This window comes from Panthera onca, chromosome A2 (genome assembly GCF_046562875.1).
Source record: "Panthera onca isolate mPanOnc1 chromosome A2, mPanOnc1 haplotype 2, whole genome shotgun sequence".
Taxonomy (NCBI): Eukaryota; Metazoa; Chordata; class Mammalia; order Carnivora; family Felidae; genus Panthera; species Panthera onca.
The window spans coordinates 91,385,027-91,411,613 of record NC_138340.1 but is presented as its reverse complement, the minus strand read 5'-3'; the positions used below and the strand labels follow the sequence as shown (position 1 = coordinate 91,411,613).

Here is a 26,587-nt window from a genome sequence, read left to right as displayed (position 1 = left end):
CATTAAAAATGGGTGCAAAAAAGATGAAAGCTTTATACATTTGCTCCAGGTAGACCCAGGTGGTTGGTGTTAAGCTTTTCATCAATGAACCAATGCTGAACACATGCATATCCAATTAGAACACAGAAAATTAGTGGTATCTACTTTACAGTTTGCAAAGAAACTTGATTGTATGGCTAAGAAAAAAAATCAAGGCATAGAATATTTGGTAAAAGGCGAAAGATTGGTACAATCTAAAGAAAAACTAGAATATGACGTGGAATATTTGGAGTGAAAGATGGAAAGGAAATTAGGGCTTTGAAAAGTATGTTTTTCTTAAATAAAGTAGGGAAAATACACTACGCAGTAAAAAAAAAAAAAAAAAAGGTTTTTCTTCTTTTAAATTTCTGCAGCTAGCTTAGAGGCGCACATGTTGAGTCAGAGAACGAAGACTAAAGGTGACAAAAGCATTCGTTTCCCCTAGGTTTATAAGAAGAAAAGCTCTGATGTGAGTTAACATTGCTTTATGAATTTTATTGCAAAGATTGCACTTAATTTTCATCAAAGTGAAGAAAAAAGTAGACAGGAAAATAGTAAATGGTAGCAGTAAATATGGAATTAAGTTACAACTAATGTAATATGGTAAATACACAATACTTTTCTTTAATAATCCCAATTAAAGTGTAAGTGTTTAGAAATGCCTTAGGGTGGGGCTCCTGGGTGGCTCACTAGGTAGGGCGTCTGACTTCAGCTGGGGTCATGATCTCACGGTCAGTGGGTTGGAGCCCCACCTGCTTGGTGCTGACAGCTCAGAATCTAGAGCCTGCTTTGGATTCTGTGTCTCCTTCTCTCTCTGCCCTTTCTCTGCTCATGCTCTTTCTCTCTCTCAAAAATAAGTAAACATTGAAAAAATAAAATGAAATGCCTTGGGGAAAATGTGGGCCTTGATTGGATGGCTAAAATCTGTAAAGGTTACATGCTTTTAAATATTATTTTTACCCTGAAATATCCGTCTCGATTTACATATTTAAAATCTTCCTATTTCCTTCCATTTATCTTGAAGTAAAAGATGCACAGATATACCTCTGAAACTGTCAAGCATACTAAAGACTCCTGCAGAAAATTTTCACCTGGCTTTTTTACAGATGCTGCTAGAAAGCAAAGTTTAGCTTGTGTTAACACCCATGTATATATTATATATATATGTATGTGAATATATATGTAATTATAATTAATAAAGTAAATTAAATTAGTTATTAATGGAATTTATAAATATGTATATTTACATAAATACCGATTATATATGTGTATTATTTCTGTATATTTATATGTACATTATATGTACATGTATATTATATGTACATGCATGTGTACATGTAAATTATATGTATATACAATATACACAAAATATATACATATACACAAATATATAATCTGTATATACATACAAAATATACACGTGTGTATGTATATATGTGTATAATTCCACGGATATGGAGCGTGATGTGGACATGTACAGACATGACTCTATAGAGGTACCAGTCCCCAGTGATTCAGCCGATGTTTGTCTCCTGACTCTTATGCTGAGGGGCAACAGAAAGGAGGACACACCTCCTGCAAATCCAACCTGTTTCATAACTCGCGCAATCAGCATTCACGCCAGAGGGCCCGGGAGCGACCCGGATCGGTGAGGCTGATTGGCTGGGCACGAGGAGCGCCGGGTTGTGGGCTGCACCTCTCGCCTCACTCCCTGGGACGCAGGAAACCGGGTGCATACGAGCCGCGGCTCCTCCCGGCTCTAAGAAGCCGGGGCCGCTGCTCGCATCCGCCGGGTCTTTGCTTTAAAATCTGAATCTCTTCTTTCAAAAATCAACATCTCGGTCGAAGTTCCGAAAGATAGCCCGAGGTAGGGACGCGCGAAGCTGAGGGCTAGATGGGGACAAGTTCGCAGGGAAGGCTCGGGCTCTCCAATTTCCTGAGCTTGGTCCCCCATGGGAGGAAGACTTCGGAGAGGAGAGAGGGGGCCATTCCTCTTAGCAAGGCCGCGGGGGGAGTGGAGGGCAAGCGAGGTGAGCACTAGAGTCCCCCGCGGAGCTCCTGAGGCACCCCAGCCCCCAGCCCCCCCCCCCCCCCCCGCCCGCGTTTTCTGCGCTCGCCACGCGCGCTAGGTTCTGCGGCCCGAGCGCGCGTAGAGGGGCGCGGTGCGGGAAGCGGGAGTCTGAGCCCGTGGCTGGAGCCGGGAGAAGCATCACCGCGCCCGAGGGCAGATGGGACGGACAGACGCAGCCGCGAAGGCGTCGGGCAAAGGCCGCGATGCGCCCTCGCCCTCCAGCCGCTCTCGCGGAGTGTCCCCTCCGCTTCCTGCGGTTTCCGCATCTGACTCGGGGCCTGTGGTTTCTCCTCAGGTCGCGATGGATCTTGAAGGAGGCAGCAATGGAAGAGCAGAGAAGAAGTTCTGGAAAATGGGCGAAAAAAGGTAGCCAGTTTGTTTCGCTTTCACAGTTTAGATGGCTTGAGATTTGGGAGATTTGTTTCTAGCCTCCGGCTCTGTAATAACTGAAGAGTTGATGGTGGCGATGATATTTTTTAACCTTAAACGCAAGGGGGTTTTCTGCAGAAGTTCGCCGGCTGGGTTGAGGACAACGTTTACATCCTCCCACGGCCTCGGTGAGCTTCTCAGTCTTGCGGCTCCACACACGCCAGTGCTTTCGCATCCTTTTCTGTGTTTTAGGAACTCTGCTCTACCCGCCACGACGCACCCGAACATGGTGCTGCGTGTGCTCTGCCTCGTGGTCTAGTCTCAGCTTCTGGTAAACCGTAAACATCCCGGTCACGTAAACATTTCATGTTTGTGGCATGGCAGACGGGACCAAAGGCCAAAACTGCATTTAGCTGTTGATTTTCGCTCACAGTGCGCTGTCTAAGCAGGAAGTTTTAAACTTTGCTCAGTAGGTTCATTGGTAGTTGTCAATTGTAATAAAAATGGTAAAATAAAATAAATTAGTAAATACAGTAATATTATTAGGCACCAAACTTTTCAGTGTGGAAGAAAAGAAATACAAATATGGACATCAAGTAAGTTTTTAGAAAATGTTAAATTTGAACTGGAAACTTCAATATGACCTCATGAATTTTAAAATAGTTCACTTTCTGTCCACTGAAAGGGACAGTAGGAGTGAGTACCTTCGTGCCAGATCTTGGTTTCTAAATACCATTGCTCACTAAATGGAATCTGTACCCCCATGTGTGGGATGGGGGGAGATGCAGAGTGAGCCTGGAGTAAGTAAGTCTGTTGTTCAGTGGAATTGTCAAAAAAAGACACAGGAGGGGCGCCTGGGTGGCTCGGTCGGTTAAGCGTCCGACTTCGGCTCAGGTCATGATCTCGCGGTCTGTGAGTTCTAGCCCCGCGTCGGGCTCTGTGCTGACCGCTCAGAGCCTGGAGCCTGTTTCAGATTCTGTGTCTCCCTCTCTCTCTGCCCCTCCCCTGCTCATGCTCTGTCTCTCTCTGTCTCAAAAATAAATAAATGTTAAAAAAAAAAATTAAAAAAAAAAAAAAACACAGGAGCTGGCTTCACTGTGCTGGGTTATGAAATACCGTATACAAGAGAAAGATAAAAAGGTGGGAGAGGTAGTGAGAATAACGGAATGTTCTTCACTTCACAGAATGCCAGCTATCATATTGGAACCTGCATTGTTATAGTTGATTCAGGCAAAGATTGTTTGGGATTGTAAATGACTCAGAGAAAAGTTTTGTCTAAGAATTCTCCCCAGTTTTTTGTAATTGGAAAAAAGGAAAGTGGGGGATTTTCAGTGGAGAGGTTTTTTGCAGTTAGCGATCTTAACCATGTAATCAGACCTGGTAGAATCCTGTATTAGTGACATGACACCACCCAGGAAGTATGTTTGCAAAAACATTTAGACTGAATCCTATCAAGCTTCTAGACTGTTGCTGTCCAACAGAAATATAATGTGAGCCACATTTGTAATTGTTAATTTTCTAGTAGCAGCATTAAGAACATAAGAAGAAACAAGTGAAATTAATTTTGAAAAGTATATTTTAAAGAGCCCAGGCACTTTAAATTTTATGTCTAAGATATTAGTTCTATATGTGATCAGAATTATTGATATAGTTTGCATTCTCTTTTTCATACTACATATTCAAATCTGTGTATTTTATGCTTACTGCACATCTCAGTTTGGACTCAGTTTGAAACTGACGTATCCAAGATGTGGGACATTCTATATGACATCTGTTACTACAAAAAGTCAATGTGGGGAGAGGGGGCAGAAGGACTTCTAGACTTAAAAAGAGAGACTAAAGAGGAAAAACCACCCAGTGTAATGTGCGAACCTTGATTATATCTGAGTTCAAAATCAAAAAAAGGAAAAACCTATAGAAAACACCCTTGGGCAGTTTGTAGATTGGATATTAGATGATAGCCGAAGTGCTATTAATTTTCTGAAAAGTGAAAATGGTGGGAAAATATGTGAAGTGCCATGATGTTTGCAACTTACTTTCAAATGACTCAGCAAAATATTAATAATGATAATATATACTTATGTAAATAAAGAACATATGGTCAAAATGTTAACAATTGTTGAATCTAGGTGGATCTTGTATGGGTAGTCATTATTAGTATTCTTTTAATTGTTCTATTTGAAAAGTTTCATAATAAAAAATTTCATATGCACAAAAGGAAAAAGACTCCATGGAGTGGAAGAAAGATATTTCCGTTTTTGTTTTTAATTTTTGTTTTACTACATCTCTTAAAGAACTGTGTCCTTAATACACAAACAGGAGTATTGGCATAAGAAGTATTGAGGGTATGTGGAAAGAAATAGTAAAGAAATTTGTTGGAGCCTGAACATACCTTCATTTTTATTATTGGTTCTTATCATGGCCTACAGACTTTTTAAACAAAAAAATTGTTTTTTTTTTACTTAAGTAATTCTTATTAAACCATGCCCATCATCATTGATTTTAATATGTTCTTAATATAACTATATGTTTTCTTCCAGGTTTATTGAGATACAATTGACATACAACACTATATAAGCTTAAGGTATACAGCGTAATGGTGTGACTTACATACACTGTGAAATGATTATCACAGTACATTTAGTTAACATCTGTCATACACGTAAAATAAAAAGAAAAAAACAAAATTTTTTCTGCTTGCGGTGAGAACTCTTAGGATCTACTCTCAACGACTTTCACATATATCATAAGGCATTCATCATATACTCATGTTAACTGTACTCATCATGTTGTACATTACATCCCTGGGACTTCTTTATCTTTGTGTCTTTGGATCAACTTCCATCTGTTTCCTACCTCCCACTGCCTCTGATAACCACAAAGCTGATCTTTTTTTTCTATGAGTTTTTTTCTTTTAACTCTGTGTTCTAAATTGGAATTATAAAGAAGCACATGGCTTTGCTAGTATATATAATGCTTGGATGATAATGTCATTTGGAATCTGTGTATTTGTAAAGGTTTAATAAGCAACTTGCCTTTTGTAAACACTGCGTTTCAAGCTGATGGGGATAAATGAATAATCTATAGGGATGAGAGATCAATGTGGAAGTGCATTTCTATATAAAGTGGTATCTCAGAAGCCTGAGGTTGCACTGAATAGCTTGGTGTTTGGGGGATAGACTTTTCCGCTTAAACTTGGCTTTATTGCAGCTGTGTGACCTTGAGCAAGTTCATGAACTCTCTTCACCTACAGTTTTCTCGGCTCTGACAGAACGACAAAAATGTGCCTGCCTTGAAGAGATTGAGATAAGATTAAATGAGATTGTGTATGGGAAGTGTTTACTTAGCCAGCATCTGGAACATTATAAATTCTTCAGAGTAGCAACAGTTTTAGAGAATGAAAAAATAAATAAAAAGGCTGGAGCTAAAATTCAATTTTGTGTGACTATTTTTTTCCTCTCATCCTGGTTCCAGAGATACTGAAACCATGCTTTACTGGGAATAGGGTGGGACCAAATCTGAAGACTTATGTTTGTGTATTTTGTGTGTTTTCATGTCCGTCTAACATCACTTTAAAGCCAAATATGGGGTAAGCTGTGGATTTTTTTTTCCTTAGAAGTCTCTTCAATTCTTTGACCTCACTTAGCATAAAGAACAAAGACAAAGATGAATTTACTTTTGAACTTGAAAATCTGTATAAAAATGTGATTTTCTCTCAAATAGTCTTTCATTTGTACATATGAAAATATGTACTGCTTTTGATTGGTTTACTTTCATGCTATAGGTGGCAGTTAAAACAGAGTAGAAAAAGGTTACAGTTAATTTGAATTTGGGCTCAAAATAGTAATTAGCCTTCTTATTCCTGAGGACAGCTTTCTGACAGTTGACAGACCCTCCCCCCCTTTTTTTTTACCATAGCTTTTCTGGATTGAATTTATTGTTGTAATGGTACATTTAGGGCTCCAGATATCCTTTCAGAATTAGATTAGCTCATAGAGAGTGATTTAATTACCTTTCTTCTTAGGTTTGTTTATGCCCAGCATCTGATTGCCACTACTCTCCATTAGTAGAGGGAATGATTAAGGATAATATCTAGGTAGTACATAGATAGGATATCAACTGCTAGAATTACTTAGATGATAATTAAGGGAATTAACTCTGGACAGTATGACTGATTTTCTAGTTACACATCTTCCTTAACTTATATCCCCATAACCCCATCCTAAGTTAAAAATACCATTAAAGTTGAAAATGCCTTTAAGGCATCTAACGTACTGAACATCATAGTTTAGCCTAACCTGCTTTAAACTTGCTTAGAATCTTTACCTTAGCCTATACTTGAGCAAAATTATCTAACACAAAGCCTATTTTATAATAAAGTGTTGAATATCCCATGTAACTTATCGAGTACTGTACTGAAAGACAGAGTGGTTGTATGGTTACAGGACGGTTTTAAGTGTATGGGTTGTTTACCCTTGTGATTGATTGCATGGCTGCCTGGGAGCTGTAGGTCACTGTGGCCGCCCAGCATCACTAGAGAGTACTGTACTGCATGTTGCTAGCCCAGGGAAGAGATCCAAATCCAGTGTTGGAAGTGTAGTTTCTAATGAATGCATAACACTTTCTTGCTGTGCTAAAGTTAAACCATTGTAATTCGGAGACTGTAGAATAAAAACAGGAAGCTTTCTTTTTTCAGCATTATTTTTTCTCATTGAAAAAGTTATGTGTCTGTGTATTCATCATAGAAAATTAGGAAATATCAAAGGCACAAAGAAGAAAATATTTTGATAGAAATCTCAATACCCAGTGATAACCACATATCTAGATTTCTCAGATACATGTAAATGTTTTTAAAGTTCATAAATGGGATCATACTATTAATGTATATTTTTATGGAATAATATAGACATGTTTTCTTTGTCCTGTTTGCTATTAAATACAGGATCTGTGGGGCACCTGGGTGGCTCAGTTGGCTAAGCATCTGACTTTGGCTCAGGTCATGCTCTTATGGTTTGTGAGTTCGAGCCCCATGTCGGGTTCTGTGCTGACAGCTCAGAGCCTGGAGCCTGCTTTGGATTCTGTGTCTCCCTCACTCTCTCTGCCTCTTCCTTGCTCATACTCTGTCTCTCTCTCTCTCTTAAAAATAAAAATAAAAACATTAATTTAAAAAAATATAGGATCCATGTTAATTTGGTCATTTTAAAAATTTACATAATTTTAAGGCCTTTGTGCAATTCTGTTTCTGTTTTTCAGTAAAAAAGAGAAGAAAGAAAAGAAACCAACTGTCAGTACACTTGCAATGGTGAGTTTGAACTTATTTACTGTTCAAAATGCTTTGGAAATTTGACTTTCTCTTACCTAGACTAGAGATATTTCATCTGGTATAATATTTTCTTAGAGAGTATGTTAATGGAGAGGTAAAACAAATAGGTTTAATTTAGCTTGTTTTCAGGGGGAATGCTGATCATAATCTGCCACGTAAATGGATTCTCAGTAGCTACTCTTCTTGGCCTATATTTTGGTATTCTGCCAATTGTTTGGTATTCTGCCAATATTCTGCAAATTGCCAGTGATTTATTCAGGTAAGCACTTATTTATGTAAGCCCAGTGATGATCTCAGCCATCTAGATCGAGCCACACGGAGTGTGGTTCTAATAGGAAACAAGGTTCCTTGTCATTAGTGACTCATATTCTGGCAGGTTTGAGGTCAAAGTCCCAGGTATGAAAAAATAGAAGTCAGCAATGCATAATTTATTACTATGCTTTATTTATTACTAGTACATGTCATTATTCCTCTGTGCTCAATAACTTATCTCAAACTTGAAATCCTTTATATAATTCTTCATCTCATTTTGTGGTTGCATGGCGGTTGCTTAGAACCTTTTGTTTAATCAGATTTGGAATAAGACAGGGATATTATAGGTGGGGCTGGTTGATGGTCTTTCTCTACTTGGATTCTGCTTTTTCTCTTTCCTAAGAACCTGGAACACTACTGAACCAATTAAGTCCAGCAGTGAGTACATACTTTATAATTCAGTTAGAACACACGAGACATTTTTGAAATGTCAGTGGTGGGGGAGGGATAGGCTATCTTGTAAAATGGATACTAGTAAATTAAATATAATAGTTACAGGCAGGAAAAAATAGTTGCCTCACTTTGGCACTGTGGACTCTGTGGTTATCTTACATGATCATCCTCTTACACTACAGTTGATCTGGCTACAGATCTGTACAATCTTTGAAATTTTAGAGGAATGAGACTATATGTTCACTCTCAAGAATGACTACTCATTCTCAAGAAGACTACTCATGTGACCAAGGGACAGATTTTGTTTTATATTTCATTCTTATGTATTAAAAGAAGCTTTAATGTTAAAGTAGGGTTTATTCCCAAGATTTAATTTCAATTTTATCATTTCAAGACCAAAGCATTTCTGTCTTTTGTAGTTTAGTTTTTATTATTTGTAGCTTAAATTTTTTAAAGCCTTATTTCAGAAAATGTGACATATCTAATACTTGGAGGTAACAGTATCAATATAATTAAGCCACAAAAGAATAAAAATCTAGATTTTTAATGTGAGGGAATAATAACACACATAAAGCACTATATGCCATGTGTTTGGTCTAAGTACTCTATATAGAACTCATTTAATCATTGCAACTCCCTTGGAGATAGGTACTATTATTATTCTAATTTGACAGGTGAAGAAACTGAGCCAGACATATTAGCTTGCCCACTTGATACATAGTGGGACCAGAATTGAAACCTGTGAAGTTCATGTTCTAAGTTTATGTGGCTTTTCCTTGTGTCTTTTTCCTGAAGAGTTGACGTAGAAAACTGAACTTGTACGTAAAACCTATTGACCTGAGGACACATTCAGAAAATTTAACAGTATAGTGCTGGTATTATCAGCTAAGACAAAAACTCGTGTGTCAGGGCTCCCCAAGAACCTCAGGTTTGATGATTCACTGTGAGGTCTCTCAGGACTTAGCATATTGTCATACTCATGATACTCATGGCTAAGATTTATTATGGCAAAAGAATACAAAGCAAAATCAACATTGGGAAAAGGAAAGTGGGAGGCAGAATTCCAGGAGAAACCAGGCACAAGCTCCTGGAGTCCTCTCCCAGTGGAGTCACACTTAACTTCCCCAGTAATGAATGGTGATAAGTGTGAAAGGCCATCAGACAAGCTCATTAGAAACTTAGCACCCAGAGTTTATACTGGGAGCTGATCACATAGGCATAACGTATACCAGAATTCCAGACTCCTAGAAGGAAGGCAGGTATTTGACATAAAGCACATTGTTGTACAAATAATTTGGTCACTTTTATCAATTAGGTGATGTCAATCCACCCCAAATCCAATTTCTAGATGCCCACCAAGGGACAACCTTGAACACAGGTCTTTCTAAACAGCAAGTCTCAGGCTCGGAATTTTAACTTCTTTCTACTATGAGACTTTTTAGCAGTCTTGAGAAGGTGATGAAAAAGGGGTAAAGAATATTCAAGTGTTCCTACTAGCTTTTATTTAAGTTTTTTTTTTAATGTTTATTTATTTTTGAGATAGAGAGCACGAGTGGGGGGAGGAACAGAGAGAGAGGAAGACACAGAATCCAAAGCAGGCTCCAGGCTCTGAGCTGTCAGCACAGAGGCCAATGCCGGGCTCGAACTCACGAACCATGAGATCATGACCTGAGCTGAAGTCCAACACTTAACCGACTGGGCCACCCAGGTGCCCCCTAGCTTTTATTTTTTAAATATGTATATCAGGCCTTGTTTCAACAGAACAAGAAACACAAAAGTAGAATAAAATCTAAAGCAAACAAAGAAATGAGACAGATGGAAATAAAGGCAGGAAACATACAAGTGGGGTAGTAGGGCCAATACAAAGCACTACTTAAAGATTACATACTGTTGTCAGGATTGTGCAGCAGGCTCAACTCTGAGCATTCTACTTCATGGATCATATCGAAGAATTCATTTCTTTCAAAACAGATTATTGCTATTATCTGTCTATTGCTTCCTCTGTGCCAGGGATTTGTTAAGCACTCCACATTTGTTATCTAACTTAATCCCCACAGTGACTCAATGACATAGGAACTTGTATTATTCTTACACTACATGATGAAACAGACTCAGAGAAGTTGAGTAATGCATTCAAACTCACAGATTTACGTAGCTAGTAAGGGGGCAGGTCCAAAATTTGCCCCCAGATTTGCTTACTCAACCTAGAGCTTTTAACAACTTTAATCATTTATGACAGCTTGTGGCCAGTTAAACTTTTACCTGCCTGGAGTTGAAAAGTTCTATTATCCTCTGACCACCTCGTCACTCCTCAGTCTTTGAAGATTTTACCACCAGGCTCAGTGTCTCTCTTTCCACTCCCAGAGCTCCTACTATCTCGGGTGACTTTTATGGTGTTCTGGATATCTGCTCCTCGACCTTCACAGGTGCAGTAATCTGTTTCTTTCTCCCTGCTCCCCTCCACAGCCATCTGTTTGTACACTCACATCCTGAATTTTATTGTTATTTGAAACTGTCGTACCTCCAAAGTGATTGATTGAAGCCACAGCTTAAATTAGTGAGCCATCTCCTTTCTTTCCAATCTGCTCACTGTTCTCTGTGGATATTTGGTCCATTGACCCATCACTTTCCCATCAGCCCTTTCTCTTGCCCAAACAATAATCTTCCTTCCGCTTGTCATTTGTTACACAAAGCCTGAGCAAAATCACTGGTGCCTGAACTCCTTCATTTAATTGTTGCTGTAGCAAACCTCACAACAGGGTATATTCCCAACTGAACTCCTATTTCTCCTCTTCTCTTGACTCTGTCAGTCCTCTACTCTTTTCACGTTTCCCACTTCTCCCTTTCCCCCTTTGGTGGATGGCCTCTACTTTTATTTCACAAACAGAATGGAAGCCATCTGACAGAAGTTCCTCAGCCCATCTCTCCTAATCTGCAAGCATATCCCTACCTGGATCATATCCCTCTTCCTTCCCTCCTAATATAACAGAGGAAGAATCTGGTTATTAAAACTAATCACTCATTTGTACTTTGGCTCCCAAATCCTCTGCCTTCTCATGGACCTTATATATCACTACTGCTATTATTATTAATACCATCATCATCATCATCATCATCATCATCCTTTCTCTTCTGTATCTACAGTCTCTGCCTCTTAACTGGGTCTATCCCAATGGCATTTATATGTGAGGTGTCTTTAGTTTCATTAATGCCATCTTTCAAGCCACCTCCCCTCTTGCTTGCTTCACATACAGGAGCTGCCTTTACTTAAGTTTCACCTTGCAGTCACTTCGTTAGACATTATAACTTGGCTTCTGTCTCTGCCACTCATCAAATTCAGTAGACCTGTCTTGATTCCATCTTGACTTTTAAGTAGTGCTTGACATTGTCTACCATTTTCTTTTTTCTCTTTGCTTCTGTGATGCCACAGTCTGCTGATTTTTCTCCTAGCTCTTTTTTTTTCTTGTGTCATCTCTGCCTGTGAAATTAGAATTCATTAATCCCTTGTCCCAGCTCAGTGATGGTGTTGGCATTTTTGTGCTTTCATACAGACATTTCCAAATTGTTTTCATGCAAAACTTCTTTCTCAATTGAGCTCCATTCTGTAAAGTTTTAGTATCTTTATCTATTTGCAGTGGTTTCCTTTACTAATTTCTAGTTACTTTTGCTTCTCCATTGAGGACGTTGGTATTTAATTGCTTCTACTTCACTCAACTATGCTCTCATTATTCTTCTCTTTGGGCAACCTTAATAATGACTCCTAGGCTCAGCATTCTTTGACCTTTCAGCTCCAACAACCTTCACTCCTACTCTACTTCAGTAAATTACACTTGTGAACAAGGACCTGGGGTTTATCATCTGGGTGGACTCCCATCTAAGAAGCTATAAACTCAAAGGTATCAGTCTTCAACCTCAACTTTTGATTCCTTCTAGCTTAGCCTTTTCTCTTTGTTATCCTTCTTTTTTGACTTTGTGTACTCATTTCCTGTTGTTATTGTAACAAAATACCATTAATTTAGTAGCTTTTTAAAGCAACAAAAATTTATTACCTCACAGTTCTGGGCCCAGAAGTCTCACTGAGCTAAAATCAAGGTGTCAGCAGGGCTGGATCTGTTTCCCTCCCCTTCTCAGCAAGCTTCAGGAAGCTGCATGCATTCCTAGGCTAATGGTCTCTTACTGCATCCCTCCAACCTCTTCAGTCATCTGTTTTCCTGCTACTGAGTCTGAGCCACCTGGCTCCCTCTTGTTAAGGACCCGTGTCATTACATTTGGTCTAATTGGATAATGCAGGATAATCACCCCATCTTGAGACCCTTAACATCTACAAAGTCCCTTTCATCATGTGAAGAAACAATTCACAGGTTCCTGAGATTAAGTTAATCTCAGGCATTATTTTATGTCCATGAGGAGAAGGCATTATTCCACCTTCTATACCTGGTCAAGGGTTTGCTTTCTCAACCACTTTCTATTGCTGGTCTCCTTACTCCGTTTCTGCTCTTCTAAAAGCTATTCTACACATGGTAGACACATCCAATCACCTCCGTTCGTGCCTTTCCTTTGCACTTAGCTGGGAAGTTTAGAGTAAAACCCAGACTCCCTTATCAAGCTGTAAAGGCCCTGTGTAATCTGTCCTCTGGCACATCTCTGACTGCACCACAGACTAATCTGTGCTCTGCTCTTGTCACAGTGGTAATTCTATTTGGTCCTTGAGATATACCAACCTTCTCTTCACCACAGGACCTTTGCATTTGCTCTTTCTTTCTAGAATGCTCTGTCTCCAGATCACCATGTAACTAACTGTATCCTTCCTGTCATTTGGGTCTCAGCTTACATGTTGCCTTCTCAGAGGGACAGTCTTTAACCAGCCAGTCTAAGCCAACTGATCCTGCCTGTCATTGTGGTCTAAGCTCTATGAAGGAAGGCATTTTTCTATGTTTGCTTCCCTAGGTACTCCTAGTACCTAGAATAGGTAGTTAGATATTGAATGAATATTGAATACATCTTTTCCTCATTTTACTATTTGCACTAGAATATATATGAGGACAGGTAGCTTGTCTTATTCACTGTTACTTCCAATACCTAGAAACCTGACCCTTATTAGCTGCTTAACAAATATCTTTTGAATGTTGAATGAATGAATAAATGAATGGATTCACTGACTTCTTCTCCAACCCAGGCACCATGGTAGAGTCGTGTTAACCACCTGGTCTGCTGATTACCTAAACTATTCTTCTTCTTTGTGTATCAGCCTTCCTTCTATGTGGTTCTGGTTCACCATCCCCCCTATTTCTTTCTTTTTTTTTAATTAAAAAAATTTTTTGGAATTTACATCCAAATAGTTAGCATATAGTGCAACAATGATTTCAGGAGTAGATTCCTCAGTGCCCCATACTCATTTAGCCCATTCCCCCCTCCCACAACCCCTCTAGTAACCCTCTGTTTGTTCTCCATATTTAAGAGTCTCTTATGTTTTGTCCCTCTCCCTGTTTTTATATTATTCTTGCTTCCCTTCCCTTATGTTCATCTGTTCTGTGTCTTAAAGTCCTCATATGAGTGAAGTCATAGGATATTTGTCTTTCTCTGACTAATTTCACTTAGTATAATACCCTCCAGTTCCATCCATGTAGTTGCAAATGGCAAGATTTCATTCTTTTTGATTGCTGAGTAATACTCCATTGTGTGTGTGTATGTGTATATATGTATACATATATATATGTACATATATATATATACACACACATATATATGTATATATACCACATCTTTATCCATTCATCCATTGATGGACATTTGGGCTCTTTCCATATTTTGGCTGTTGTTGAGAGTGCTGCTATAAACAGGGGCGTGCATGTGTCCCTTTGAACAGCACACCTGTATCCCTTGGATAAATGCCTAGTAGTGCAGTTGCTGGTTCATAGGGTAGTTCTATTTTTAATTTTTTGAGAAATCTCCATACTGTTTTCCAGAATGGCTGCACCAGCTTGCATTCCCACCAACAATGCAAAAGAGATCCTCTTTCTCCACATTCTCGCCAACATCTGTTGTTGCTTGAGTTGTTAATTAATGTTAGCCATTCTGACAGGTGTCAGGTGGTATCTCCTTGTGGTTTTGATTTGTATTTCCCTGATGATGAGTGATGTTGAGCATTTTTGCATGTGCCGGTTGGCCATCTGGATGTCTTCTTTAGAGAAAGAAGTGTCTAGTCATGTCTTTTGCGATTTCTTCGCTGGATTATTTGTTTTTTGGGTGTTGAGTTTGATAAATTCTTTGTAGATATTGGATACTAACCCTTTATCTGATATGTCATTTGCAAATATCTTCTCCCATTCCGTCGGTTGCCTTTTAGTTTTGCTGATTGTTTCCTTTGCTGTGCAGAAGCTTTTTATTTTGAGGAGGTCCCAACAGTTCATTTTTGCTTTTGTTTCCCTTGCCTCTGGAGACGTGTTGAGTAAGAAGTTGCTGTGGCCAAGATCAAAGAGGTTTTTGCCTGCTTTCTCCTCGAGGATTTTGATGGCTTCCTGTCCCCCTCTTTCTTATCAATGTCTAGCCAAATGTTTTCCATTTCCTTGTGTTTAAAGGGTTCCAATTATAATTAGTTTATACCTCTGTGTTACATTTCTCCTGATATGTTACTTTTTTTTGTCCCCTTCACTGTAAGCTACTGAAGTCTTTTTAATTTTTACATTTCCTAAACCAATAACAGTACCTGAATATATTATATATTACCATAGTGTATTCTTAATAAAAATTTATTTAGTTAAATCTCATTTTCATCTTCATAACAGCTATGTGAGTTTTTCTGCATATATGATATTCTCTTCATTTTATAAATATAGAAACCAAGGCATTATGAAGAGATTATTTTCCCCAAACTCTCCTTCCTAGTAAGTGACAGAGCTAAGACATTTCACTGAGGGTTTTGTCCTGCTTAGCCTTATTGTACTTACCACTTTCCTCAAATCTTACCACCTTTTCTTGAGACATCTTGACTCATGTCCCAACTAAACAGGAGGTTCTAAACTCTGTCAACTTTGTCCTTATCCTTGGAAACTTGTTTGTATCTGTGCTTACTCTTAGCTCATTTCTTCTAGTTTGAGTTGAAGAGGTATATCTTTGCCTATTTGAGAACCATTCTCCCTTTACCAAGTTTTATTGTGAAAACTTTCAAACATATGGAAAGGTAGAACAGTAAAATTCAGGCCCATATAGCCGTTGTCTGTATCTAACAACTGTTAAAATTTTACCACACATTTCACCTGAGGTTATAGATTTTGTGATATTTCATATGTAATTGTTTACATATATCAAAAATGTTCCTACACAAAATTTTTCTATAAAACATAATGATCGTATTTAACAAATGAATCATAATTCCTTAATGTAATGTTTAGTTCATATTCAAATACTTCCAATTATCTCCAAAAAAAATGTCTTTTACAGTTGATTTGTTCAAAATAGGATCTAGTCAGTGATGACATTTAGATATTGTGTCTTCTGAGTCTAGAAGCTTTCTCTTCTTTTAAAACTATATTGACATGCTTTAAAGACTATACTAGTTGTCCTGTAGAATACCTCACCTTCTAGAGGTGAGGTATTGCTTCCTGATGGCATAATTTAACTTGTTCTTCCATGGCTTACATTTTGAATGTGCTGAAAGTTAGGTCTAAATACATTCACATTAAATGTTTGTGGTAAGAAGATTGTGTAGGGGATGCTGTGTACTTCTTGTCTTACCACATCTGGAAACCTTTGTCAAATGTCAGAGTGTTTTTTCCTTTTCTACAATGCTAGGTTTGATCGCTTGGTTAAGATGATGACAGACTGGATTCTTCCACTGTAGATGGATCTCTGCCCCCTCACAACTATGAGTTGTCTTGGGACATCATGGGAAATCTTGTTTCACCCATTACTTATAGCATCCACCCATGATCCCTCTCCTCAGGTTCCAAAGAAACATTTGTTTGCTTTGTTCTTTAGGATTTTGCCCCATCTCAGTTTCCTTCTGTATTTTCACCAGTCATCTCCTTGACTGATTTACCTATAAACATGTGTAAGACTTCGCAAAATAGTTGCCCAGAGGGAATGTGACATTCCCCTGTGGTGTCCATTCTCTTGCTTTTCCTTTTGCCCCAAGATCATCAAAAGGACAGTCAACATGCTGTCTCTATTACTTTATTTTCAAATTTTTCTTAATATCAGTCACTCTTTTTCTCTTCCTGGATGATCTTATCCACTCCCATGACTTCTGCTATATACACTACTATCACAAAACTGCGTTGCATACTCTGAATTCTCTCCATGTGCTTCTTGGATAGCTCTTTCAGGATGAGCAATCAGATAGCACAAAATGAGATTTCTCTGTGCTCCTTCCCTCCAAACCCTTGCCTCTTCTGGTTATTTCAGTGGAAGGCAATCAGCTTTTTATTGCTGCTTCTACACCTCACACCCCAATCTCCTCTGAGTATACTGCTATGCCTACTTTCTGGCTGGAATACCTTTCTTCTTGCTTCTAAACACATGCTAAACTTTGAAAGCTGGGAGGAAGTATAACCTCTTCTGTGAGGCTTTTCCACAAAGGAGGCAATGACCATTTGCTCAGTGTTGTGTCTGCTTGACTGTGTATGCTGTGCTGTCACAGCTTGCAGAGTGTAGATTGCACATACTCTTTTGCTTCGCCTTATTCCTTCTCTTTAAGCACTCTGAAGGCAGGACTTACTCCTTTAGTATTTATCTGGATTTTATTAGTCATTGGGTATGCATTGAGTAAATATTTATATTTATTCTTGTTTTTATTATGGCCAGTCATTAGTTTTGGAGGTAAAATATCATATGGGAGTGGTGATGAGAGTGTCCGTTATCTTTGCTTCCTCTACTGAGGAATTTGATATTTTGCCCACTTTTATAGAGTCTCTAAGGGAAGATAAATGGCTTCTGCCCTCTCTTCCTCCTTATTTGTGTGTGTGTGTTTGTTGTTTTTATTTTGTTTTGTATTTTCACATATGGCATTTTATTTTCTGGCAAAGGTGACATTTTAAACGAAGAGGGAGAAAACATGGGTCCACTGACAAATTGTTAGCAAAGAAAAGCTAGATTCCTGCCACATCCTCTCCGTTTTGGTTCCTCAAAGATTTAAATCCAAAGATTTAGCATGTATCAAGGAGTTGAACATAAACCATAAAATTTCAAAAAGAGAACATGAGTGCAGGTTGGAAAAGGTCTTCCTAAGAAGGGCATAAAATCTAGAGGCCATAAAGTAAACAGTTGGTAAATGTGTTTATTTATTTATTTTTCCCATTTCACCATTTTAGAGTAACAAAAAAGGTCATTTCTACTAGTACAATTTCAAGCCCCTCTCTACAATGCAAGAGGCCCCATCTTTTCCCAGAGTTCTTCTCCTGAGATTCCCAAGGACCTCCAGTATTGTTTACTTACTTTATTTTTTCAGTATAATGTATTGTCACGTTAGCTGATATATAGCATATACAGTGTGCTCTTGGCTTCAAGGGTAGATTCCCATGATTCATCACTTACATACAATACCCAGTGCTCATCCCAACAAGTGCCCTCTTCAGTGCCCATCAGCCATTTTCCCCTCTCCCACACCCCTCATCAACCCTCAGTTCTCTATTTAAGAGCCTCCCTCTCAGTTTGAAACTTTTTTTTCCCCTTCCCTTCCTCCATGGTCTTCTGTTAAGTTTCTCAAATTCCACATATGAGTGAAAACATATGACATTTGTTTTTCTCTGGCTTATTTCATTTAACATAATACCCTCCAGTTCTATCCATATTGTTGCAAATGGCAGGATTTCATTCTTTCTCATCGCCAAGTAGTATTCCGTTGTTTATATAAACTACATCTTCTTTATCTATTCATGAGTTGGTGGACATTGGGCTCTTTCCATAATTTGGCTATTGTTGAAAGCACTGCTATAAACATTGGGGTACGTGGGCCCCTATGAATCGGCACTCCCATACCCTTTGGATAAATTCCTAGTACTGCTATTGCTGGGTCATACGGTAATTCTACTTTTAATTTTTTGAAAAACCTCCACACTGTTTTCAAGAACAGCTGCACCTGTTTGCATTCCCTGTATTTTTTTTCAGAGAGCTGGGGAGAGGGGCAGAGGGAGAGAGAATCTCGAGCAGACTCCATGCTCAGCACAGAACCTGATGTGAGGCTCGATCCCACAATCCTGCAGTCATGACCTGAGCTGAGAGCAAGAGTCAGATGCTTAACCAACTGAACTACCTAGGAACCCCAGGTGTTTTTTTAAGGAGATGGATGAATGCTTAGTTAAGACAAAATAAGTAATGACAAAATTTAGCCTGTGTTTCAATGAAATAGGGAAAAAAATGCCAAAAAAACATATTCTCACTGTTTAAATTTGTAAAGAGGATAATGTTTTTAGATTATGGAATGTTATAGATTATGGATATGTCATTACTTCAAACTTAAGCTTACTTGATTACACTTTTAACAGCTAGAAAAATATTAAATGCAAATACCTAAGTGTATATTAGACATTCTTCTTACATCAAACTTGAATTTTTGCTGATTTTATAACTCAGCTTCACTAATTCTTCCTGCTTTATGGACTGCCAGTCACTACTCCCAAGAACTGTTTTGCTCTTTATTTCTCCACTTGTCAATTTAGTTCTTATTTATTTGTTATCACTCGAAGTTCCTTTTTAGCTAACTTTAGGATTGGCTTCTGTCTCTTTGGTAAAGTATGTGTAAATTCTAAAACCTTACTTCTGCTGCTGTGTCTTTTATGTTGCCTGATATTGATCTTTGTTTTGGTTTATGTTCCCTTCCTAGACCTCTGACTTTTTACCCAGTTTCCTCTCTAGGTTATAAACCTGCTGACTGTCATGAATCCATAGGACAACCACCTGTTTATTCAAAACCCCTACAGATGGCTTCATCCTGTCTGTGTTTTTGTTTCTGTTTTCTTTCATTTGGTTTTCTTTCAGTCCTAACCTAGTTCCTTAAATGTATAGAAGTATTGATTGCTTTTCAAATGGACTGTCCTAGAGCCCCAAGCCAGGTCCCGTTACTATTTCTTCTTGTCATCACTTTTTGGATACAGAGAAGTCTGTCTTTTTTTTTCTAATGTTTATTTATTTTAGAGGGAGACAGAGCACAAGCAGGGGAGGGGCAGATAGAGAGAGGGAGACACAGAATCGAAGCAGGCTCCAGGCTCTGAGCTGTCAGCCCAGAGCCTGTTGGGCTTGAACCCACAAACCACGACATGATGACCTGAGCCTAAGTTGGCTGTTCAACTGACTGACCCACCCAGGCACCCTGAGAAGTCTTTCTTTATTTTTCACTTGCCTATAATTAAAGAGACTATGCAGACCTGCACTAGTCAGTCATTATGGCCATATTCTATCTTTTTAGACCTGCACTAGTCAGTCATTATGGCCTTATTCTATCTTTTATGGCCAGAATCTCTTTTGGGGAAGCATGCATTTAACTGATTCTTCCTTTCCTCTTCCTTCTCACTATCGAGTCCTAATTGTATTAAAATTATTTTACATCTGTGCTACTTTCATTTTGCAGCAGATATTAAACCCAAGCCACTTTCATAAAGCAACAAAATGTTTCCTCAATGGTGTCCTCACAGGAACTTTTGGCAATCAAGATTTGTCTTGGTTAAAAAAAATCTTGAGATGAAGTGTTTTCTATTCTTGGAAAGCAGAGCAACAAATACATATTTATTTTTTTTATGTTTATTTTTTGAGAGAGAGAGAGAGAGAGTGTGAGAGTGGGCGAGGGGCAGAGAGAGAGAGGGAATCACAGAATCTGAAATAGGCTCCAGGCTCTGAGCTGTCAGCACAGAGCCCAATGCGGGGCTTGAACTCACGAACTGTGAGATCATGACCTGAGCCAAAGTCGGATGCTTAACTGACTGAGCCACCCAGGCGCCCCAATACATATTTCTATTATTGTACCGTTAAAGACTTTTTATAGTTTCCCAAAATGTCCCATCCCTCTCATCAATCCTCATGTGAGAAAAGAAGACAGAATGAGTCCAATATGAAGAAGTAGGTCAGAATTCAATAGAAGAGCCAAATGCTCATTTCTTTTTTTTTTTTTAGTTTATTTATTTAATTTAAGGGGGGAGGGGCAGAGAAAGGGAGAGAGAGAGAGAGAGAGAAAGAGAGAGAGTGAGAGAGAGAGAGAGAGAGAGAGAGAGAGAGAGAGAATCCTAAGCAGGCTCCATGCTGTCAGTGCAGGGCCCATTGTGAGGCTCAATCCCACGAACTTGGAGATCATGACCTAAACTGAAATCAAGAATCTGAGGCTTAACTGAATCAGCCACCCAGGCAGCCCTCAAATGCCCATTTCTAATTAGTCTATTGTAATAGTTTATGTTGGACCAGGTTGATAGTAGTACTAGTCTGAAAAATGTCTGGATTTTGGATATATTTGGAAAGTAGAGCAAACCATTCATGAAACTGTGCTAATTGTTCCTATTCTTTACATTTTCTTTCTTTCTTTCTTTTTTAGTTTCGCTATTCAAATTGGCTTGATAGGTTATATATGTTGGTGGGAACAATGGCCGCCATCATCCATGGAGCTGCCCTCCCTCTCATGATGCTGGTTTTTGGAGACATGACGGATAGCTTTGCAAATGCAGGAATTTCACGAAACCTAACTAATCTAAACATAACTGGGGAAAGTGAGTATTGTTTGTGGTACTGATTTTATTGGAAGCTTGAAGGAAAATCAGTCACTTAAAAATGATGTTTGTGGAGCCCTTACTAAACGCACTAATGTGTTTAATTCTGTGGAAGTTTGAAGGGCCTGAGCTATAGTACATATTGGTAATGAGTTTGAGAAGATAATATTCACAAGCATTAGAATCCACTTGGGAAGAGCTGGCAGAGATACATAAAAAAAAAAAAAGGCCGAGCTCTGTAAAGTCAGAAAGATGCCAGGAAGTTTCTGGAAGAGGTATAAGAACTACTTAATCTGGACCTTGAATGATAAGTAGAAATCAGTTATGAGATTCTCTGACATATTGGATATGGGTATAAGAAACAGGAATCCAGGATGATTCTATAATTTTTAGCCTGAGAAACATGATGAACTGGATGCATTTATCATTGAGATACAGAGGGTGGAGAGAGAGAGTAGTGTTTTGAGCAGTAAATACCAGAAACTTAATTTTGGGTATTGTCACAGGTTGGGCTCTTTGGAAACATGCTAAAATGGAGAAATGTGGCCAAGATAAGTTGTGTGTGTGTGTGTCTGTGTCTGTCTGTCTGTTTTAAGACGGAAGAAATAATAGCTTGTTTGTATGCTAATGGAAATGATCCGAAAGAGAGGAGAAAGTGATGCTTGAGAGAGAGGGAAGAGATTTATTTGAGTGATATCCTTGAGAAAGGAGGGAATCTAATGCCCAAAAGGAAATGCTTGCTTTAGGTAGGAGCACAGATGAATTTATCCACAGTAACAGGTGGGAATAGAGAACATTTGAATGACAGTACCCAAAGCTGAGTTGATGAGGAGGTGAGAATTTGTGGAAGGTTTCTTGTGATTATTTCAATTTTCTCAGTGAAATAGGAAGCAAGACAGTTCCTATAGGAAGGGTTCTATTTGGCTGATAAAGAAAAGAGATCTAAAACAGACCTCCAGGAGAGTGGGAAAGTGAAGGGACTATTGAAATTATTTGGGAATCACACACATTCTTACACTCATACTTGATTGAGGAGGGACTGGTTGACAGCTCTGAGAATCCAAGCCACCTTTAGTTAAGCCTTGATTGATTTAAACTAAACTTCCCAAAGACTTACAACCTCGTGGTGCTCAAATGGTAGAAATGTTGAAAATACCTGTTTGAGAATACACTTGAGACGATAGTGGTACCGCTTTTTCAACTTTAAGTCTCTGACGAATGTTATAAATCCTTTCCCCAGAAATATGCATGTAAATATTCATACAAATTTGGGGTATTTATGGATTTTTTGAACCTGTCCAGGAGTCCTGGGAGTCCCTTCTTGGTAATTCTGAAGAACACACTGTTTACCCTGAGGCAGGCTTACTTCAATTCTGTGAATGCAGGTAATGAGTTGGGCCAGAAAATTTTATAGTATGTTTGAGCTATGTAAAATTCTTATGTATTATGTATTATTATGTAAATGGCATTCAGAAGGACCTGCCAGAAGATATACCACCTTTGAATTGACACCTTTCTATTTTACCATTTACCCAACGGAAGTTCTCAGTGCTCTCTAAATTTATTGATTCCTGTGCATGCTGTATTAGGCAGTAGTCTTTGGAGTTCGTTCTCTTACCACCATACAGTGGGAGAATCAATTCTTATAGTACTCTTGTAGCCCAGTAGACCTTATGTGTACATCTGTACCCATTCTGATCCTACTCACTTTTTTATGAAGTCCAGACATACACATTGATCTAACGATATGGGTGGGAGGTGTCATACTAATCATGCTGTGCACCTGCATGCACTACATAAAGGGACAGCTGCTGATATCATGTATATTAATAACGAAATATTGAGCTATTAAAATAACTGTTGAAGCTTGGCCCAGTCTGGGAAGAGCAGATCCTTAAATGGCTGCCTGAGCTAACAGAGCTGAACTCTGACAGGTCACAGCAAACTCAACTACTGTAATGTAGTTGTGTTTTTAAAAAAGTGGTCTTTTTTAAAAAACTGCATTAATGTTTTGATACACTGTATCTCCATCACCCAGATAGTAATTACCTCTTTATGAAAAAAACAATTGATTTCTTTAAGTGCAGGTACTTAATCCTTACTATGTCTTGGCTTTACCTGGACCTCCTGTAGACTGGTTAAGAGGGACAGTAATGTGACTTAAGTTACTGCATCACGTGCATGAGTTCCCCGGTGGTGGTCCAGCTGTGGAGCCTAGCTCCCTCATAGGCCCATGTGTCTGCATGCTGATCAGAGTCTCCCAGGCTGGAGAGTGCCTGCATTACCACACCTCATGGGCTGGTAACTGGGACTTCATCTTCATAGATGCCTGCATCACATGGTTTCCAGTTGGGGTTGTAGTTCACATTGCATTCCTTGCTCATCCTTCCCATTTAGCTCACTCTTCTAGTCTCGGGAAAACTTTGAAGTATGCTTCTGTCAGGCTTTTAAGAGGTACAATATTCATTGGTTAGAGAGCAGGCTTTCTGGAGTTGGACTGCCTGGCTGTAAAACTCCGCACCTATAACCTTTTTTAGTATTGAACTTTGGGAGATTTCTTCATACTTTAATTTCCTCATCTATAAAAAAGTTTACTAACAGTAGAACCTACTTCCTGGAGTGGTTGTGAGAATTTAATGGATTCATCACTTAAGTCTCAAAAGAATAGGGCCTAGTAATAAAAAAGTTCTCAACAAATATTACTGTTATAACATCATCAGTAAACTAATAATCCATGCTGCTCACAAATGAACCCACATAATTTGCATGATGATGTGGTTCTTTATGTTATTCCATCTTTTTTTTTTTAATTTTTAAAGGTTTATTTATTTATTTATTTATTTGAGAGAGAGACAGAGTTCTAGCAGGGGACAGGCAGAGAGAGAGGGAGATACAGAATCCGAAGCAGGCTCCAGGCTCTGAGCTGTCAGCACAGAGCCTGACGTGGGACTCGGACTCGTGAACTATGAGATCATGACCCGAGCTGAAGTCAGACGCTCAGCTGACTGAGCCATCCAGGTGCCCCTATGTCATTTCATCTTTATGGAACTCTGTGATACTTGCTTATTTTTTATCATTGTTTAAAGCTTGGGACATACCCAGATTTACTCAGCACCTGTTACAGATGTGGATAATTGTCCCTATCAGCAGCATTTCTTTGGTAACTGTGGACCACTAGCCATGCCTTTCCGGAAAAGCAAGGGTCCTCAAAGTATGGCCTGTTGGACAAATCTGGATTGTTGCCTCTTTATATTGCTTATGAACTAAATCGTTGGAAAAAAAAATCAAAAGAATAATGTTTTTTGGCACATGATAGTTATATGATATCGAAATTGCAGTATCTGTAAGTAAAGTTTGAGTAGAATACAGCCATGCCCATTCATTTGCATTCTTCTGTGGCTGCTTTCACACCACAATGGTACAGTAGAATAGGTATGGCAGAGACTATATCGTACCCAAAGCCTAAAACATTTACTTTCTCATTCCAGTAAGAGGTTGCCAGTCTCTGAGGTGGGGAATTAAGTAGGGGGTTATCATCTTCATTCAGTCAGTAAATTTGCATTAAAGTGTTCCTTGTGCCAGTCATAGTACACATCCTAAGTATTCATTCCCAACCCCCAAGAAACTTAGTGTAGTGATAAGAATGGACAAGCAAACCAACAAATGTAGTTGGATATGATTAGTGCTGTGATACAGAGATGTCCAAAATGCTTGGGAAAAGAGAGGAAGGGCACTCAACTCCACATATAAGAATCATGGGAGGGTTCCAAGAGGAGGTATAACCAGGTTTGGCATAGTACCTCTCTCATGCGCAAAATAAACATGTCCTGTATAACAAGTAAAATTATTTTAAAATAAATATTAGGTAAAAAACCTTCTCTCATCAGTACCCATTACTGCCACTCCCCTGCTATATATCCTTCCATGTCATCTCAAAGGCAGCATGCAATCTCTACTTTAATTTTTAGTCTGGGACCCTCAGTTCCCTGTCACTAACCTGCTCGTCTGCAGATTCGGATTTCCAGATATCAGATCATCTGGGGGGACAGATTTAAGGTTTTGATGCTGGTCCTAGAGATGTGGGCAAATGAGCTCTCTGATGTTTCTGGAGGGAGAGTCAATGTATGGAACTCCTAGGACCCCTGACACTCTCTGACCTTTCTTCTTTTTGCCTTTCCCCCTGTAGAACCTCACTACCTCTCCATGGGGGTAGACGTAAGTACCAGAGCCTGCTTGTTGGATAAGAAGTATTTCTTGCCTAGAGGAGACTTAGATTTGCTGTTTTACACTAAACATTGGATTTAACTAGATAGCTCTAAAAACTTTGAGCAGATCCTTCTCTGCTGCTACAATAAACTCATTGTAGGGGTCTTCTCCTGATGCCTTGTCCTGATTATCAGACACTGGCCTTTGTCCTGTTCTTTTTGTTGTGTACCTGATTTCTTGACACCCTACTCCCATCCATCGTAATCTTATAGTTAGAATTTTCCTTTGTCTGAAAATCTCTGATGATTTGGGCCTAGGGAACTCTCTGGTCCTGCCATACCACTGTGGTGAACAAAGCTTAAGCACTGCTGAATTTCTGTAGTATTCTATGAGTTCTCATTTTCCTCATGAGGTTGATGATTCTCTGGAAGTGAGACCAGATAAAGACAATTACGATTTTAGATATGCTGTGTCTAAGGTAACCGGTTGGGTACAAGTGTAAATGACGTCCAGGCATTTGAAGAAATAAGAGTAAATTTGGCATACAGAAAAGGACAGAGGGTTGGCAGTATTTGAGTGGAAGGAATGTTAAACCTTCTGGAATAGGACACAGGGAAGAGTAGAAGGAGTGGGAAACTTAAGCCTTGAGAAAAGACTGAATTATTTACAATAACTAAAGCTAATGTTTATTAAGCATTTGAGATGTGCTTGGCACTGTGCTTAGTACATTACATGCATTGACTCCTTTATTCCTTTCATGCACATAAGATTGATACGGTTATTATCTACACTTGACACATTAGGAAACTGTCAAGTGTCCAGAGGGTTACGTACCTTTAAATTGCCTCTGGTCGTTCAGATGGTAATGAGGATTTGAACCCATGCAGACTGGTCCCGAGCCCATGCACTGAAGGAAACAGAGGGACACCCAGAAATAAAGACACTGAAGATAACATTCTGATCCAGAAATTAAGGGACATGGAGGGTATTTGTCATGTCCTATGATGGTTATCACCCAGAGATACTCTTTAAATAAACTCTTGACTATTTATTGTCTCTAATGTTTCCATTTATGGTATATCCACATTGCTGGCTTTTTCCTTTTTCCATAACTATATTATGGTTGGTTCTGTTTAGTCTCCTACCAGATTGTGGACTGAGGAATGGAGAAAACAGCCACTCAAATTCTAGTACAAGTTCATCATTCAG

The 26,587-nt window shown here is 38.9% G+C and overlaps 1 protein-coding gene across 2 annotated transcripts in view; it reads left to right on the top strand.

Annotated features, from left to right (window-relative positions):
- Positions 1–1,706: 1,706 nt before the first annotated feature.
- ABCB1 (ATP binding cassette subfamily B member 1) overlaps positions 1,707–26,587 on the top strand; it is a 116,400-nt gene continuing 91,519 nt past the window's right edge. The window contains exons 1-4 of one of the 2 annotated variants that reach the window (XM_078442508.2): positions 1,707–1,885; positions 2,385–2,455; positions 7,712–7,760; positions 21,001–21,172. In XM_078442508.2, coding sequence (XP_078298634.1) covers positions 2,391–2,455; positions 7,712–7,760; positions 21,001–21,172 — 286 coding nt within the window. In that variant the 5' untranslated portion in view covers positions 1,707–1,885; positions 2,385–2,390. Of the gene's footprint in view, positions 1,886–2,384; positions 2,456–7,711; positions 7,761–21,000; positions 21,173–22,474; positions 22,558–26,587 lie in introns of those variants that run through there. The other variant, XM_078442509.2, reaches the window with a different exon arrangement.